At 36.8% G+C, this 18,670-nt stretch overlaps 2 protein-coding genes across 17 annotated transcripts in view; one reads left to right on the top strand and one right to left on the bottom strand.

The window, feature by feature from the left end:
- Positions 1-18,670, bottom strand: part of ERP44 (endoplasmic reticulum protein 44) — a 90,766-nt gene that overhangs the window by 39,795 nt on the left and 32,301 nt on the right. The window contains exons 1-4 of one of the 4 annotated variants that reach the window (XM_055087069.1): positions 16,992-17,070; positions 15,176-15,215; positions 12,526-12,617; positions 10,298-10,413 (exon numbers count right to left, since the gene is read on the bottom strand). In XM_055087069.1, coding sequence (XP_054943044.1) covers positions 10,298-10,397 — 100 coding nt within the window. In that variant the 5' untranslated portion in view covers positions 10,398-10,413; positions 12,526-12,617; positions 15,176-15,215; positions 16,992-17,070. Of the gene's footprint in view, positions 1-10,297; positions 10,414-11,525; positions 11,658-12,525; positions 12,618-15,175; positions 15,216-16,991; positions 17,071-18,670 lie in introns of those variants that run through there. The other 3 variants (XM_007128410.4, XM_007128409.4, XM_055087070.1) reach the window with 3 other exon arrangements.
- STX17 (syntaxin 17) overlaps positions 1-18,670 on the top strand; it is a 179,791-nt gene that overhangs the window by 136,501 nt on the left and 24,620 nt on the right. For 10 of the 13 annotated variants that reach the window (XR_008618200.1, XR_008618194.1, XR_008618192.1 and 7 more), the window contains one exon: positions 2,718-2,843. The exons of 2 other annotated variants lie outside the window; for them this stretch is intronic. Coding sequence is in view for 3 of the 11 variants with exons in the window: in XM_055087071.1 (XP_054943046.1) it covers positions 2,718-2,821 (104 nt within the window). In the remaining 8 variants the exon portion in view is untranslated. Of the gene's footprint in view, positions 1-2,717; positions 4,163-18,670 lie in introns of those variants that run through there. One more of the 13 variants, XM_028493757.2, reaches the window with a different exon arrangement.

Below are 18,670 nucleotides of genomic sequence, written 5' to 3'. Positions count from 1 at the left end.
TTTTTTCAGTTACAGATAAAACTGTGCCTTATAATAAGTGACAAGTAAACTTGACAAAATACTGCAAAAAATACTTTACCGTATGTCGAGAGATAATGATATAACCTATTTAAAGTATTTAACAAAGCACCTATAAAACTAATAGTTCATAAATGCTGGCTACTATTTATCCATCCATCTATTCAATAACTATAAATAAACACCGATTATGTGCTAGACACCGCAATCCAGTGCTAGGGATAGAGGGGTAAAAAGATAAGGTTCTTGCTTTTATAGAGCTTACATTTTATCATTATTATTATTATTAATATTACTGCTGCTGCTGCTACTACTTCTAATTGCTTCCACAGACTAGAATCTTAAATGAAATTCTTAAAACACTTAATGTATAATACATGTAACAAAAAGATATACCAGTTTGGATTCCCTAAGATCAGTATAAAAGAAATCCTCTAATAAGTCCATAATAAATATGTCTTCACCAGAGATGTAGAGACTCCTTTAATGGGACCCCCAGCTGGGAGAAACTAAAAGGGCAATTGTCAGATCTGTGACAAATATGAAACACAGTACCCGTCCTCTGCAGGATAAGTGGGGACACAGTGGCAAATGCTCTCTGGGCTGTAGGAGGGAGCTGCTCCTCTATGTGTACCCTGAGTCTGTCTCTTTAACTGCCCTGACTTCCTTTTCCTTTTTCTCTTCCTCTACTTCTCTTCTACTTTGTCTGTTCCCTACCTTAAATGCAACAGATGGAGAAGTTAGGGGCTTAGGAGGTAAACTAAATTTTACCACTAGATGAGGGTTTTTCAAGCTACAAGATTTACACTGGGATTTCAAAAAAATATAGTTAAGCTTAAATAGTTGGAAGCTTCCTGAAGTCATTCCAGCAGCAGTCTAAGTTTAAAATTCTCTTACAGTTTCCAACCTTTTTTGGGGAAGGCGGTAGAGTGGGGAAGGGAAATCAAAGCTGCTGCAAGCAGCTCATACACAGAAACAAAAGGGCTGACTGAGTGAAATGAGCCTGTTATATCCACTCTTGCCTTCTCTCCTTCTCCAGTTCCAAGTTCTCAGCCTATTTACCTGAACCTTTCAACAAAGAAAGTCCTAGGAAGGGCATATAACGAAGTGAGATAAAGGGAGGGCAGAAAGCACTCCATGGGATGCTGCTACATGGAAGAGACAGAGATAGAAAGAAATGCGGGCAGCAAACCTAGAATTATGTACTGAGATGGCTTTTCCTGATCAACTAGTAAACTGGCGTGGAGGACAACTCCAAAAGGAGGCCCAGCAGGTTCTAAGGGATGACTACATGCATTGCCTCCCACAGGGGCTGCTTTGAAATACTCGGCATGTTTTATGAAAATTAGTGCCATTACATTTTTATATTGTTATATAATTATGTTGTTTGTTTCTTCACTTTATGGTCTCACCTCATCCTCAATTCTTAAGCAGTGCTGATATAGAAAAAAACTATAACACCGCACTGGCAGAAATTCCCAAATGCAAGACAATATACCAGATTTGTGGCTAAGATAGACAGATCTCACAACTAAATTCAGACATGTGTCACACCTCAATTAGAGCTTGCAAAATGTTAAGAAGCAATACATAGTCATTAAAGATTTTAAAAATTCAATGTAAGCAAAGGGTGGCTCATTCATTTTGCCACATTAATTTCTTCCAGGAACCTTGTTGGGTTTTATCAAGTCTTTCAGCATTTATTGATAGGATAAGCTGGTTTTCCCCATTTTAGATACTGATGGGATTTATTCTATTTCCTAACATTAAGCCATCTTTGTGTTACTGGCATTCTACTTGGTAATGGGAGAATATTCACAAAAGGCACATCTACCTTCCATAGTACCCAGTGGTAACGCAGACATGCTACTGTCCAGGAGATGGCAACTTATGAGAGAAGGCAGTTCATGACCAACAAAATGACTTCAACTGCCATCCCTGCACACAGGAGGTTTTCACTAAGAAATCGAGACAGCCACAGAGAGAACCAGGGCTCGGTTTCCAAAAGCCATCAAGTGGCTCTAAGTATTCCTCAAAATGCCAGTAAAAGTCTATCCAAGGAAATTCTCTTTAAATTCAATAATCATGTTGAAGGTTACTTATCATAGTGAAAGTAACAGAAATTACAATTAACAGTATCACACTACACCTGTACAGTGCAGATTTCAAGCTTCTTTCACACATATTCTCTCAAAAACTCTAAAGCAACAAGGCACTCCTCCCTCTTTTCCAAACTAGACAAATTACAGGTTCAGTGACTTTTTATAACAGCTTTCTATTTTGAAAATTTTCAAACTTAAAAAAAGATGAAAAAGTAATATAATGAGCACCTGTATGCCCTCACCTGGATTTAACATTTTACTACATTTGGTTACCATATCCCTCTTTCTCACCACACACACACACACACACACACACACAGACACACACGCTTTTTATGGCGAGTCCTAAATCAAGTTTAGCGATTTTTTTGTTTTTTTACATAACTTGCCCAACTGTATATGACATAGTAAGCAGTAGGCCTCTGGTACCAGAACAAAGGATTCTACCTTAGTAGAGGGTTGGGCCACACAGTATAGAAACAATAATACCACATATAAGTAATTACATTTTTGTTTATATACTGACCCAGTAGGGATAATTTTAACAGACTATTACATTATTCATAACAAACTTTTTTTTTTTTTTTGGCCATGCAGCGCAGCATGCTGCATCTCAGTTCCCCGAACAGAGATCGAACCAGCGCCCCCTGCAGTGGAAGTGCAGAGTCTTAACCACTGGACTACCAAGGAAGTCCCCTTGAGTCATTTTTATGCAGGAACTGGGTGAGTTCTCAGTTTCTATGAGAAACCTCAATTTAAATTACTTTACTTTGACCTTCAAAATAGTATAGTTACCTGACAAAAGCTGTATACTGCTGGCGACAAGTCTGGCTCCCCCCATTTACTATGTAACCTTGGTAAATCACTCAGCCTCTCTAAGTCTTCCAGTGTCTTCATCTATAAAATGATAATATACTCCAGCTCTCTGAAAGTCCAATGTTCATTACCACCTCAGAAACTTCACACCTACTCCTCCATTTGTCTGAAACACTCTTCTTCCCTTTTTTCCCTTAAAAACTCCTACTCTTCCTTCAGGTCTTGTATCATTGCCTCAAGAGAGGACCTTTCTATGCCCCTAGACTAAGTCAGACTTATTATCTCATAGCACCCAAAACCTTCCCTTCAAAACAGTTATCCCAATAAGCAATTGTGTATTTATTGCTCTTGCCTTTCTGGGTGTGTTTGGCTCACTGCTATATCTCTAGAACCTCCCACATTGCATTACAAAGGGCAAGCATATTTTAAAAAAATGTTGTGGAGTAAATGCATAACACTATCTCAGTGGTGAAGATAACTGAAATAATACATTCAAAAAGCATGCCTGGGGGCTTCCCTGGTGGCGCAGTGGTTGAGAATCCGCCTGCCGATGCAGGGGACACGGGTTCGTGCCCCGGTCTGGGAAAATCCCACATGCCGCAGAGCGGCTAGGCCTGTGAGCCATGGCCATTGAGCCTGTGCTCCGCCACGGGAGAGGCCACAACAGTAAGAGGCCCGCGTACCACCAAAAAAAAAAAAAAAAAAAAAAAAAAAAAGCATGCCTAACTCCAAGTAAGCACTACACCAACAATAGTTTTTCCCAGCAATTTGACTAGAAACTTTTTACAGGACCTTTTTTCCCCAAGAAATAACACTATTACTATGAATGGAAATTCTGGGTGACACACTGAGCCGGAAGCAAGAGAGACAGACTTAAATATCAGAAGGCAGGACAGAGTGGGTTGCCACAATGCCAGACAGGTGATTAATAAGAACACATATGTGAGCAGGATGATATCTTGATTCTGAGGTCACCTTCTGGTTCTGCTAGGAAGCTTCATAGAGAACTTCTGCCTGACAGAAACTAATCCTGAAGCAGCAAGTAGGTACACTTGGCTGGAAAGAATACTGTAAGGAAATAAAGACCATAAGAAGTAAAACTTTTTATTTGCAAACAGTATAATTGCCTAAGTAGAAAATCCTATGGGATCTAGTACCAATGTACAAGATCATTATACAAAAATCAATTTTATTTCTATATACTAGCAACAAACAACAGAAATAAAATTTTAGTTTTGACAAATGTACCATGGTAATGTAAAATGTCAACATTAGGGTAAACTGGGTAAGGAGTATAAGGGAACTCACTGTATTATCTTTGCAACTTCTCTATATCTCTAAATTTGTTCCAAAAATAAAAAGTTTATTTTAAAAATATCATTTACAACAGCATCAAAAAATAAATAGTGATAAATCTGACAAAGATGTGAAAGACATGTAGACTAAAACATTGCTGAAAACTGCAAAACATTGCTAAGACAAATTGAAAAGACCTAAATAAATGGGGAGATATACAATGTTCATGAATTAGAAGATTCAATAGTGTCAAAATGACAGTTCTCCACAAAGTGGTCTAAGGATTCAAAGTAATCCCAATTAAAATCCCAGCAGTCTTTCCCCCCAACACCCCCTTTGGGTAAAAATTAACAAGCTGATTCTAAAAGTCATACAGAAATCCAAAGCAACTAGAGTAACCAAACCACTTTGAAAAAAATTGCAAAGTTGGAAGATTTACACTAATGACTTCAAGACTTATTATAAAGCTACAGTAATCTAGAAAGTGTGGTATTGGTGTAAACATTGACAAATAAACAAATAAATCATAGACAAATATATCCAGTACAGAATAGAGACTAGAAATAGATCCATATATATATATGGTCAGTTGATTTTAACAAAGATGCAAAGTTAGTTATTGAAGAAAGGATAGTCTTTTCAATAAATTATGTCAGAACAACTTGATAACTATTTGCAAAAAATGCATTCCAATCCATACATTGTGCCACATGTAAAAATTAACTCCAAATGCATAATAGACCTAAATGTAAAACTTCACACTATAAAATGTATGAAAGAAAACATAGCAGAAAATCTTTGTGATCTTGGGTGAGGCAAAGATTTCTGAGATACAGAATTTAAAAATATAATCCATTTTTTTTTTTTTTTTTTTTTTTTTGTGGTATGCAGGCCTCCCCCTGCTGCAGCCTCCCCCGCTGCGGAGCACAGGCCCCGGACGCGCAGGCGCAGCGGCCATGGCCCACGGGCCCAGCCGCTCCGCGGCACGTGGGATCCTCCCAGACCGGGGCGCGAACCCGGTTCCCCTGCATCGGCAGGCGGACGCGCAACCACTGCGCCACCAGGGAAGCCCTATAATCCATTTTTTAAAAGGATAAATTGTACTCCATCAAAATTAAGAGTATATGCCCTTCAGAAGATACTCTCAAACAAAACTGGAGATCTCACACTTCCTGATTTCAAAACTTATTACAAAGCTACAGTAATAAAAACAGTGTGGTACTGGCATAAAGATAGACATATTGACCAATGGAACACAACAGAGAGCCCAGAAACAAACCCTCACATATATGGTCAAATGAATTTTGACAAGGGTGTCAAGTCATTCAATAGGGAAAGGATAGTCCATCAACAAATGGTGTTAGAAAAGCTGAATGTCCACATGCAAAAGAACGAAATTGGATCCTTACCTTGCACCATATACAAAAATTAATTTGAAATGGGTAAAGACCTAAACATACCACCTAAATGATTAATACTCTAAAAATAAAATAGGGGAGTAAAGATTCATGACATTGGATTTGCAATAATTTCGTGGATATGACACCAAAAGCAAAGGCAACAAATGTAAAAACAGATTAACTGGACGTCAAAATTTAAAACTTCTGGGCTTCCCTGGTGGCGCAGTGGTTGAGAGTCCGCCTGCCGATGCAGGGGACGCAGGTTCGTGCCCCGGTCCGGGAGGATCCCACATGCCGCCGAGCGGCTGGGCCCGTGAGCCATGGCCGCTGAGCCTGCGCGTCACTTCTGTGCAAAGGACACAATCAACAGAGTGAAAAGGCACCCTATGGAATGGAAGAAAATATTTATAAATCCTATTATCTGATAAAGGGTTAATGTCTAGAATATACAAAGAACACCTAAAACTCAACAACAAAAAATAAACGGATTAAAAAATGAGCAAAGGACTCAAACAGATTTTTCCCCAAAGAAGGTATACAAATGGCCAAGAAGCACATGAAAAGATGCTCAACATTACTAATCACTAGGGAAATGCAAATCAAAACCAGGATGAAATATCACTTCACACCCTTTAGGATGGCTGTTATCTCAAAAACAGAAAATAAGTGTTGGCAAGGATGTGGAGAAATTAGAACCCTTGTGCCACTGCTGGCAGGAATATAAAAATTGGTACAGCTGCTTTGGAAGGCAGTATTGTGATTCCTCAAAAATTAAAAATAGAACTATCATATGATCCAGCAACTCCACTTCTGGGTATATATCTGAAGGAAATGAAAACAGTATGTTGAAGAGATATCTGCACCCCTATGTTCACAGCAGCATTATTTACAATAGCTAGGACATGAAAACAACCTAAGTGTCCATCAATGGATAAATGGATAAAGAAGTTGTAGGATAGCCATACAACAGAATATCATTTAGCCATCACATGGAAGGAAATTCTGACACACGCGACAACACGGAAGTACCTTCAGGACATTATGCTAAGTGAAATAAGCCTGCCACAAAAAGACAAATGCTGTATGATTCCACTTTTACCAGGTATCTAGAATAGTCAAACTCATAGAAAAATAAAGAGGAATAGTGGTTACCAGGAACTAGGGGGAGGGGGAAATAGGGAGTTGTTTAATGAGTATAGCATTTAAGTTTCACAAGATGAAGTTCTGGGGACTGGTTGTACAGCAGTGTGAATATACTTAATGTTACTGAACTGTACAATTAAAAATGGTAAAGATGGTAAATTTTATGCTCTGTGTATTTTAGCACAATTAAAGACACTCTTAAGAGAGTAAAATGGGAGAAAAAGATCTACAAATTACACATGTAAAAGAGAACTTGTATAAAGAGTTCTCAAAACCCAGTAAGAATTTATTATAAGAAATTTTACACCTGTTAATAATTTAACAGATATGCTAAATTAAAAAGATTGACCATACCAAATGTTGGCAAGAATGTGGAACAACTTGAACACTCATACACTGCTAGTAGATGTGTAAAATAAAACAAGTACTTCGGAAAACAGTTTGGCAGTTTCTTAAAGAGTTAAATATACACCTACCATAAGACCCATATATTTCACACCTAGGTATTTGCCCAGGATAAATGAAAGCATGTGTACAAAGAGTCGTACCTGAATGTTCATAGCAGCTTTATTTATAATAGCCTGAAAATGGAAACAACCCAAATGTCTGTCAACAGGTGAATAGTTAAACAAATTATAGTATATAGCCATACAATGGAATGCCACTCAATAAAAATGAATAATACATGTAACCATCTCAAAATAACCATGCTGAGTCAATAACAACAACACCACACACACACACACACACACACACACACACAGAACACATGATGTATGATTTCTCTTATGTAAAATCCTAGAAAATACAAACTAATCTATAGTAACAGAAAGCAGTTCCATGGTTCCCTGAGGATTGACAGGGGAAGAGAGGGACCACAAAGGAGCACAAGCAAAATTTGGGGGATGACAGATATGCTGACATCTTGACTGTGATCATGGTTTCACAGCTGCATACCTGTGTCAAAACATTAAATTGTATAATTTAAGCTTGTACAGCTTATTATATGTCAATTATACTTCAATAAATCTTTTTTTTTTAAAAAAAGCAAATCCTACCAAAGAACAATGTGCCTAACAGGCATTTCTCTCCAGACCAAAGGACTCTTAACGGTCCTTCCAGTTCAAAACCTCTATAATTCAACTGACACATGAGGGGTTACCCAAAGTACAGTCTGTCATACAATCTCAAAGAACGAGTGGAAAACATGAACAAATCATCAATAAGGATTTCATAATGTCACTTTTAAAAGTGAAGAATTACACAGAAGGGAAAAAATATTTAGAGAAAATACACAATGTCTCAGATATAACTATCATTAGTAAAAAACTAATTTTGTAGATATCTCTGGTGGATCAAAAAAAATCTTAACTATGGCTATTTACTCACATAAAAAGAGAACTTAATTACTAGCAATGATGTCAGATTTATCTCATATGTTAATATGTTTAGAAGTAGAATAAATGATATGTATTGTTCAACAATAGTTAATTTTTCTTTCTAATAACTGTAAGCTTGAGAGCATAATTTCAGATCTTATACTCCAAATTCAGTGAAAGTAGGCACTGTTGTCTGTACTGTAATGTCTAATTAAATACATAAAGAATAGAAAAATCTGAAATGAGAGTCCACACCAAACACATCATGTTCTCTGTCAGTGAAAGGTGAGAGGAAAGATCCAGAAAGCAGTGTGGAAATACAGGCCATACTTGCACTGACAACCTTTTATTGCTCCCTTCATTGTATCTAGTTATGAACCACGGCAGACAGAAAAGTGGGGTATGGCTTATAAGATTTTGAAATGCTCTGCTGTTAGCCGTTTCTGGGATTTTTTTTACCAGAAAATCCCCAAAACGTTTGTTGAATTGAACAGAAAAGAAGCAAATAGGTCTAGGAAGGCATTTGGTCAGGAGTTCTGGATTCTAAGCCTGCCATGACTAGATAGTAGGCTGTATGACATTGGTTAAGCCACTTTATTTCCATTTCCTCATCAGCAAAGTGAAAAGTTAGTGTACACACACACACACACACACACACACACACACACACACAGAAATTCTACTTGTCAGGTGAAATGTAAAGGATAGGAAATTTGCACAATGGGAGTGTTCCATAATTCAGGACAACTTATCAATAACTCAAGGCAACAAGCTTTCATTTTTTTATTTTTTTTTAATTGGAGTAAAATTGCTTTACAATGTTGTGTTGGTTCCTGCTGTACAATGAAGTTAATCAGCTATATGTATACCTATATCCCCTCCCTCCTGGTCCTTCCTTTCACTGCCCTCCATCCCACCCCTCTAGGTCGTCACAGAGCACCAAGCTGAGCTCCCTGTGCTATACAGCGGGTTCCCACTAGCTATCTGTTTTACACATGGTAGTGTATTTATGTAAAACCTAATCTCCCAATTTGTTCCACCCTCCCCTTCCCACCCTGTGTCCACATGTCCGTTCTCTACATCTATATCTCTATTCCTGCCCTACAAACAGGTTCATCTGTACCACTTTCCTAGATTCCACATATATGTGTTAATATATGATATTTGTTTTTCTCTTTCTGGCTTACTTCACTCTATATGACAGACTCTAGGTCCATCCACATCTCTATAAATGACCCAATTTTGTTCCTTTTTATGGCTGAGTAATATTCCATTGTATATATGTTACCACATCTTCTTTATCCATTCATCTATCGTTTGACATTTAGGTTGTTTCCATGTCCTGGCTATTGTAAATAGTGCTGCAATGAACACTGGGGTACATGTGTCCTTTTGAATTATGGTTTTCTCAGGGTATATGCCCAGTAGTGGGATTACTGGGTCAAATGGTAGTTCTATTTTTAGTTTTTTAAGGAACTTCCATACTGTTCTCCACAGACACACACACACACACACACACACACACACACACACACAGAAATTCTACTTGTCAGGTGATACATAAAGGATAGGAAATTTGCATAATGAGAGTGTTCTGTAATTCAGGGCAACTTACCAATAACTCATTGCAACAAACTTTTAATCAGTAACTACAGCAAATTACACCTCAAAGACAGTCTAAGACAATCTTAGTATAATCTTTTAAACACCAGAAACCACCCCAAAATCTGAGATTGTTTTATCTGAGATGACTACAAATAGTATTTTTGCATGATTCTAAAACTAACAGAAATCCTTTTCTTTCCTAAAACTATATTTCAATTTTATTTACTGATTTTGGTATTTGCTTTGGTAGAAAACCAAAATGATTTACTACCTATATGCTTGCCCTACTATATTTTAATGAAAAAAATTTTTTTTTAATCCCTCACACAGGCAAAATGGAAAGTAGTGTTGTAAGTACATAAAGATTAAATGTTAACATTTTACCCAAGGTCACTAGAACATTTTGGCTTGTTCTCTACTTAAAACAGAGCATTAAAAAAAAAAAAAAAAAAGTGTGTGTGTGTGTGTGTGTGTGTGTGTGTGTGTAGGAGAGGTGGGGACAGGACAGTTTCTTCCAGACTTCCTATAAGGTACTTACAGTGCTGATCACAATCAACTCTGGCAAACACTACTTGATTTTCACTTGGATATTCTTCCTTAATGACATTGGAAGCTTCCTCAAAAATTGGGTGCAACATCTGGCTGAAACGACACCTATGCACAGAGGAGGATACCAATTAAAACTGAAAATCAGAAGCAATAAAATTTTATTGATATTTCTGTTGTTATCCATTCATATTTAGCATATTACAATAAACAGAATTAACAATCACACTGTTAATTCAGGAATCCTGATGTCATTCATTGGAGAGGAAAACAATTTTGAATTCAAAGACTATTCCATTTCAAAGACTGGACAAATAATTTAAAGATTCTGGTTTTACTCACTGGAAGAAAATGGCCAATATTATGGAGCACAAAGCTAAGGACCTCTCACAGCAGCAATGAAACAAGTCTGAAGTAAGCCCTCTAAGATGTATCTACTTGGACTTGTAACTACTAAGACTCAGGCATTTATGAAGGAAATTAGTTTTCTCCAAATAATGAACATATTTTTAGACTACAAAATTTTTAAAATGTTTATTGCAAATATTAGACTGATTCACCTGACAAGTTCAGTCAAATCTCATAGGCAAGTTAGCATACTAAATAAATAAGTTTTATAAAAATGATATATGGTATAGAGTGAATTTCCCCCTCAAAATTTACCTCTGGTTAAAATGGGCTTTTGTATCTATAAACTATTAAATATACTAAGTTCAGGAGCAAAATTTTTTAATCCCCAAATGAGACTTTCCTGTCCATGTTTCCTTTGTCTGTAGTTTTTGTTTTGCTTTTACTTTTTAAAAGGGGGCACAAACCCCACAATATTCCAGAAACTTGACACCTCTAATTCTGACTGCCCCTTAATCAGGCCAACCACTTCACAAATATACTCTATGGGTCATTAAAGGGACCTGATAAGAAAGAGAAGAATCAGAATCAGCACACAAGCAGCTGGGCTAGAATGGTCATTCTCATATGAAAAAGGTATGCAGTATTTAACAACAACAACAACAAACCTATAATTGCTACTGTTGCTTCCTGAGCCCTTTGCCATCAAGAAATTTACTTAAATGAAGGCTGTGAGCTCTTTAATCCACATGTGATTAGGTCATACATATTAACTATAATTCAACAAAAACATTATAAAGCCTGTGAAAGGATAACAAACTTTATACTTGTTCCCTATTTCTTTCTGTATGTAACTCTTCTAGCCCACTCACCTGACTTCCTAAGGAGATGTCCTAGAATATACCAAGGAGACACAATCTGTATCTTCAATCTCTCGCTTTCAAGTGGCTCTTTCCTCTTTTAGCATTCTTAAATCTCTCCCATCTGGGATAGGTGGGTGGGGTCTGCGGATATCAGGGACCGTGTCTTATTTGACTACATATTCTAATAAGCATTTCAGTAGATGTCTGTTAAATGAATAAACTGATAGACTGGAGGAACTGGAGAGGCTAGGACCGCAGGTTTGTGGGTTCTTACAGTTTGCTGAAGATAGCATTCTAGAGGGCCAGAGAGGCAAGGGGTAAGGACTGATTAATGGTTTCTTGAAGAATTAGGATATGGCCTAGTAAAGAATCAGTGGACAGGCTCCTGGCTTATAGGCAAGGTAAAGACAGATATTAACGGCTCCTTTCTGGATTGTCCAGTTTGCTGCCCAGTAAGCACTTAAGCACAGATTCATGTTTAAAATAGGATCGGTTTTAATACCAAAATGTGAAAGGGGAAGATGAAATAAAAATTCAATTGCAGGGCTTCCCTGGTGGCGCAGTGGTTGAGAGTCCGCCTGCCGATGCAGGGGACGGGGTTCGTGCCCCGGTCCGGGAAGATCCCACATGCCGCGGAGCGGCTGGGCCCGTGAGCCATGGCCGCTGAGCCTGTGCATCCGGACCCTGTGCTCCGCAACGGGAGAGGCCACAACAGTGAGAGGCCCGCGTACCGCAAAAAAAAAAAAAAAAAAAAAAAAAAAAATCAATTGCAATATTACTGTACCTTCATACATATGGAAAGTTACATTTATAAAAGTAACACAACCAAAGCAAATAGATCTATTAACAGGGCCTTAAGGGTCATCAGAATCCAATCTCCAATCTAGTACTTGAATCGACCCTTTACAAATCAACCAAATGGGTAAAAGTCTCTGCAGGGACAATTTAGGGGCACCTGCTAATAGTACAACCTAGTGGGGAAAAAAATAAGCTTTGGAATCAGACATACCTGAGTTTAAATCCCAGTTCCACCACTTACTAGCCGTCTGACCTTTCTGAGCCTCAATTTCCTCAACCTAAAATGGAAATTATAATACCTACCTGCAGGGTAGTTCTGAGCATTAAAAGCAATATATGTAAAGAGTCTGGCATATAACAGCATTATTAAGTTCCTACTATGGTTTATTGTCCTCTCAGGTAATTTTTAGGCAGGTCTATTAGAGTATTCTTCCTTAAACTGTGCCACACCCATAACTTCCAGAGGGAACTCAGAATCCAGCCTTTGAGGCCACACAGTGTAAGTCTATGTCCTATGGCCAGTTACCCAAGTTTTTTCAGTTGAATAAAAGAGTATTAATTTATGAACAATTCCAGGTATTCTTTGGTAATATGTTTCTCAAATAACTGCAGTTATTCCACATTTCCAATTCACTTTTTACAACAAGGTCGGTGGCATGTTCTATTTCTTTTTCTTACAACGCACAAAATCCCTCCATCAAAATAACTGCATTCTAGTTTTAACTCTGCCATAATCTAGTCAGGTGATCGTGGGGAAATACTTTACTCCTCTGGAGTAAAGTTTTATCTTTAAAGTGGACTGAATTAAATAATCTTCTACCAAATGTTGTGGCTAATGTTACATCTGGGTTATCCTAATTTACCTTGGAAAATGCTTCTTTTGTTGTACATTTTATAAATGGTATTTTCTCTGTATATCTTCAACATTTTATTGAAGTTCTTCAAATACAGATACTATACATCATTCATCCAGTAAATATTTATTATGTACTTATCTGCCAAGTATTATGCAAAGTGCTTGGGGATTCATGTTGAAAAAAAGATAGATATGGTAACTTTTCATGAAGTTACTAATATAGTAGGGAAGTACCAACTAAACCACAGCATACAAGTGTTATGACTGGGTACGTATGTGGTGTTATGAGAAGATATAAAAAGCGTTCCTAACCTGACTTAAGAGTAGGGGTACTGATGTAGGAAGGTGACCTGGAGAAAGTGGCATCTAATCCAAGACTTGAAAGATGATTCAGACTTAAGGAAGTAAACAAGTGGGTTAAGAGAAGAGAGATCCATTCAGACAGAGAAAATACCATGACTAAAGGTCCAATGATGAAAGAATACAGAATATTACATAAACTGAGAGACACTAGTATAACAGAACAGAATGTGGGAGTGGAGAGGGGCAAGAGATATAGCTACAGAGGAAGGGCGGACGAGGTCATCAGGGGCCTCCTAGGCAAAGGTAATAGAAAACATTTAAGGGTTTTAAGATGAGGTGTAAACTAATCCAATTTGCACTTTAGGAAACATACTCTGGCTTACTTTGTAGTGAATAGAATGAAGACACATAGGACTAGAAGCACAGGAAATAAACTAGGAGACTGTCACAGAAATCTAGGTAAATTGCAGGACTGTGGCCTGAAGTAGGGTAGTGGCATCTACTACGTAGTAAGCCTAAAAGAGTCATATAAGATACAGATTTTCTAGGAATAAGGATCATGTGAGTGTTTCAAACTTCTCTCCAGCTGAAGCTCCCTTCTTCCTATCCCCATGCCACATTCTTTAACATCTGCTACATGATATGCCCTTGTAGATGCTAGGAATACTAAGTAAGACATCTCTGCTCTCAAACTCTGTTTGCTAGAGCACAAAGATGAAAGACAAAACAAAACAAACAAACAAAAAAAATGGTTCTAATGAACCTAGGGGCAGGACAGGAATAAAGACCCAGACGTAGAGAATGGACTTGAGGACATGGGGAGGGGGAAGGGTAAACTGGGACCAAGTGAAAGAGTAGCATTGACATATATACACTACCAAATGTAAAATAACTAGTGGGAAGCAGCCGCATAGCACAGGGAGATCAGCTTGGTGCTTTGTGACCACCTAGAGGGGTGGGATGGGGTGGGGGGGAGAGAGAGGCAAGAGGGAGGAGATATGGGTATATACATATGCATATAGCTGATTCACTTTGTTATACAGCAGCAACTAACACAACATTGTAAAGCAATTATACTCCAATAAATATGTTAAAAAAAAAAACAAGGTAGCAAGAAAAGAATGTGGTACATAGGGAACTATATGAACACATAAGACAGAATCCAATTCAGACAGGGAAAAGGAGTAAAGACTTCCTAGAAGTAGTAAGTAGTAGTAGATGGTATATGTTATAAAATGTCAACATTATTTTTCCTTCTAAACTTGCCACACCCACATCCTCATCTCCAAACACTGCCTTACTCCTCAGTCAGGAAAAATAGAGAATTGCAATACGAAATTGTGTGTGTGTGTGTGTGTGTGTGTGTGTGTGTATGTGAGAGAGAGAGAGAGACAGACAGACAGACAGACAAAGAGGGAGAGACAGAGAGATCTGAGTTTTTATGTTACCTGCTTTTATTTTAAAATGTGGGATAATGGAATCAGGTATATTTTCTCTCAAAACAAATGCTCACCAAATTGAGCTGCTTCATCTTTGAATGAACCTTAATTGATTTTTGTATATGGAATACTGTCTCACAAAAAAAAAGAGGCTTCCCCACTTACTCCTTTCTAGCAAAGAAAAATCACCTCTAGAAAGTTAAAAAAAAAAAAAAAACTTAATGATGCACTCCCCCCCACCAAAAAAATAAGATATTACTTACCAATCAGCATAAAAATTTACTAAAGCAACATCAGCATTGTCTGAAATTGAAAAACAAAACCAAATAACCTAAGTTACTCGTGCCTACATAATTATGACATAATTAAAGATATGATTTTCATCGTGGTCTTTTTCCATTCTTAAAGGCTCACTAAAAATACATAGTAACTTATCTCTCACTCAGAAACCCATACAGAGAGTCATGGACAGCTTATATAATTTGTGGGAGTCCCTGTTCCTTTTCTCTATATCGTCCTCCATCTTAATACCTCCACTGAATGAATATAAAATAAACATAGAATCAAACCCAGATCAGGCAAGTAAGCTACTAAATAGCCTACTCTCATAAAAAGTGAAGTGGAGTGATTTGGATTTTAATAATCCATTTTTTGACCTTCCATATTCATGAATAACCGAGCTTTGCAAATAAAATCCTATTTCAAAGAATAGACTTGTATAACTAATCTATTTCTAAAAATCAGATGCCACCTAGTTGCAACAAGTAATCTACAAATAACAGTGTTGCATAAGATATACATTTTCTGGTTCCTACCCATTTAACAATTATTGTCTGTTGTAAAATATAACAGTATTATTTGCATATCCGGATGTGAAGACATGAGAAAGATATATCTGTTCCTTTTGCCTAAACCTAAGAGAAACTTAAATAAACTCAAGTACTCAGTACTCACACACACACACACACACACACACACACACACACAGACACACACACACACAGAAACCATACCCACAAAGATATTCTAGAATTTGAAAGATAAAAGGAGTGAAGATGATTTGCAAGTTTCAATTCTCTTTTTCCTTTGTTTACCTTCAAAGCACTTTTTATCTACTTGCTATTTACTCTAAAGCAGTGTGGTTCACAAGCTGTGATCCCCGGGACCAGAAGCACCAGCATCATGCTGGAACTTGTAGAAATGCACATCCTTAGGCGGGGTCTAGCAATTTCTATCAGAAACTGGGGGCAGGCCTAGCAATACTGACAATAAGTCCTCCAGGTGACACTGATACAGGCTAAAGTTTATAGCACCATTTCTCTAAAGAGATCCCATAATATGGGAATAGACTTTCTGGCATTTAAAACCAGTTCCAAGAACACAAAACAGTATATGATGGTCAATGAATAACTCCTTTTAACTCTTACTATTTTTAGTTTTGCATAAACCAGTGGGTGAAATGGAATGCTTAAAAAAAAAGACATCATTTATCCACACTACATTTTCTTAAAACTCCTAAGTTGTGATTTTTCTATCAACCACGTCTTCATCTTCCCTCTACTACTTTTAAAAACAATAAATGTTTTCCCCCAAGTTAACTGTATCTACAATCACATTGTCAGCAAACAAGCAAAACGCTTATTGAACTTAATTGGACCAATGACAATAAAAGAGATCAGAGTAGGAGATTTAGTTAAAAGCTAAAAAAAAAAAAAAGACAAAATAAAAAAATTGTAGGCTGTGTCCTAAGGTCATTAACATGTAATACTGCACAGTGGAAACTGCTGGCCTCTAAGCAACAAAATACTCTGAATTGTTAAGAGTGGTATTCATGACAAGGCAAAGAAACAAAACAAGACTAAAAGTTTACTTGTAACACAGGAAAGTAGACTTATGCATTTTAAGAAACTTTACTAAAAACTAAAACCAAAAGTGCTTAGTTAATTCCGTATACCATGGAATTAATCAGAATGCTGGCTCCTCAATTGTTCTAGATAATTGAGATTTTATTTTGTTTTTGTATATAAACTAACTCTTTAGAGAGAAGAAAGTATACTTTAAAAATATCAAGGTACTTACTTAAAATGTCATCTATATTCTCTGTATCAAGACTTGTTATTTCAGTTGTTACAGGGGTAAGAACCCAAGTTACCTGGAAATTTAAAAAATGTGAAATTAATAAATGTTTCCACAAAAGGCAAATAATGCTGAAAGTCTAAAAAGAAAAAGACAATTTATGAATTAAGTTGGTTCCACTATTTAAAAAATTATCCATCAGTTGGTTTTAATCTTTATTATCTATTCTAACCCTTCACAAGATCAGTGAAGTAGAAGTATAATTTCTCAAGCCTAGAAACTGGTTCAATAGATTTCCTATACCTCTAAATACATAAAAGAGATTGTTTCTAAACAATTTTCAAAATTAAAAATGTACTCACTGTTTTAAATTAATATTCTCAACAACTTTATCTCTGGTGCCACAAGAAAAATTTTGCCAGATTATTAACAGTTTTGAAAGAATATAAAACCAAAGCTAAGTTTGCTGATTCTATCCCACCATGTCTCTAAGACAGAACAAAATAATAAAAAGAACAATTCAAGAAAGACTTTTCAAATTGTTAACCAAAAGCCCTTCTTGCCTGGTCTTCACTTACAGGTGGTTACGATGTGTTAGGTGAGAGGTTATTAAAAAGAGAGTTAAGAGCAGTAAAGTGCATCCACTTTAACGTGTCTAAAACGCTAAGTTCAAGTTTATCAAAATCTTAGCGTTTCTAAGTGTTCAAAGAAAATCTCAGCTTGCCATCTGCAAAACAAAGAAAAGGCACGATTTTAAACTAAACTAACAACTGCTTACTTATTTTAAAAAGTAATATTTAGTGTATTTTATTTTTAGGTTCCATCTTTAATACATTATGTGTTTTTTTGTGGGTTTTTGTTTTTTCTGCACTCAGAAAGTTTATTGTCCAATGGAGAAACAAGCATTAAGTTACAACAACAAAATCAAATAAATCGTGTATTGTCTCTAATGCAGTAAGTAGTTTGATAATATCTAATACAATGAGAGATGTTTCAGCATCATATCTGGTGGGACTGGTGAACAAGGCCATGAAAAATAAAATCAACCAAGGAATGAATACATACAAAATCAGCATAGAGGATAAAGGTAGAAACGTAAGTATTTAATTTCAAAAAGAGACACACATCTGCTTTGGCAGCAAGCTGTAAGGAAAGGTTTGAAACTTACATTTGGCCCAAAAGCATAAACAGGATTACCCATGTTGATGTTGCTATTTGTTTTTTGTTTTTTTAAATTTTTATTGGACTATTGTTGATTTACAATGTTGTGTTAGTTTCAGGTGTACAGCAAAGTGAATCAGTTATACATATACATATATTCACTCTTTTTTAGATTCTTTTTCCATATAGGTCATTTCAGAGTACTGTGTAGAGTTATGCAGTAGGTCCTTATTAGTTATCTATTTTTTCTTTTCTCTCTTTTCTTTTTTGGCCGTACCTTGCAGCATGCAGGATCTTAGTTCCCTCACCAGGGATAGCAACCGCACCCCCTGCAGTGGAAGCGTGGCATCCTAACCACTGAACCGCTAGGAAAGTCCCTAGGTTTCTATTTTGTATATAGTAGTGTGTACATGTCAATCCCAATCTCCCAATTTATCCCCCACTACCCAGTAACCAAGTTTGTTTTCTACATCTGTGACTCTATTTCTGTTTTGTAAATAAGTTCATTTGTACCATTTTTT

This window comes from Physeter macrocephalus, chromosome 9 (genome assembly GCF_002837175.3).
Source record: "Physeter macrocephalus isolate SW-GA chromosome 9, ASM283717v5, whole genome shotgun sequence".
NCBI lineage: Eukaryota > Metazoa > Chordata > Mammalia > Artiodactyla > Physeteridae > Physeter > Physeter macrocephalus.
This window is presented reverse-complemented; position numbering and strand designations above follow the sequence as displayed.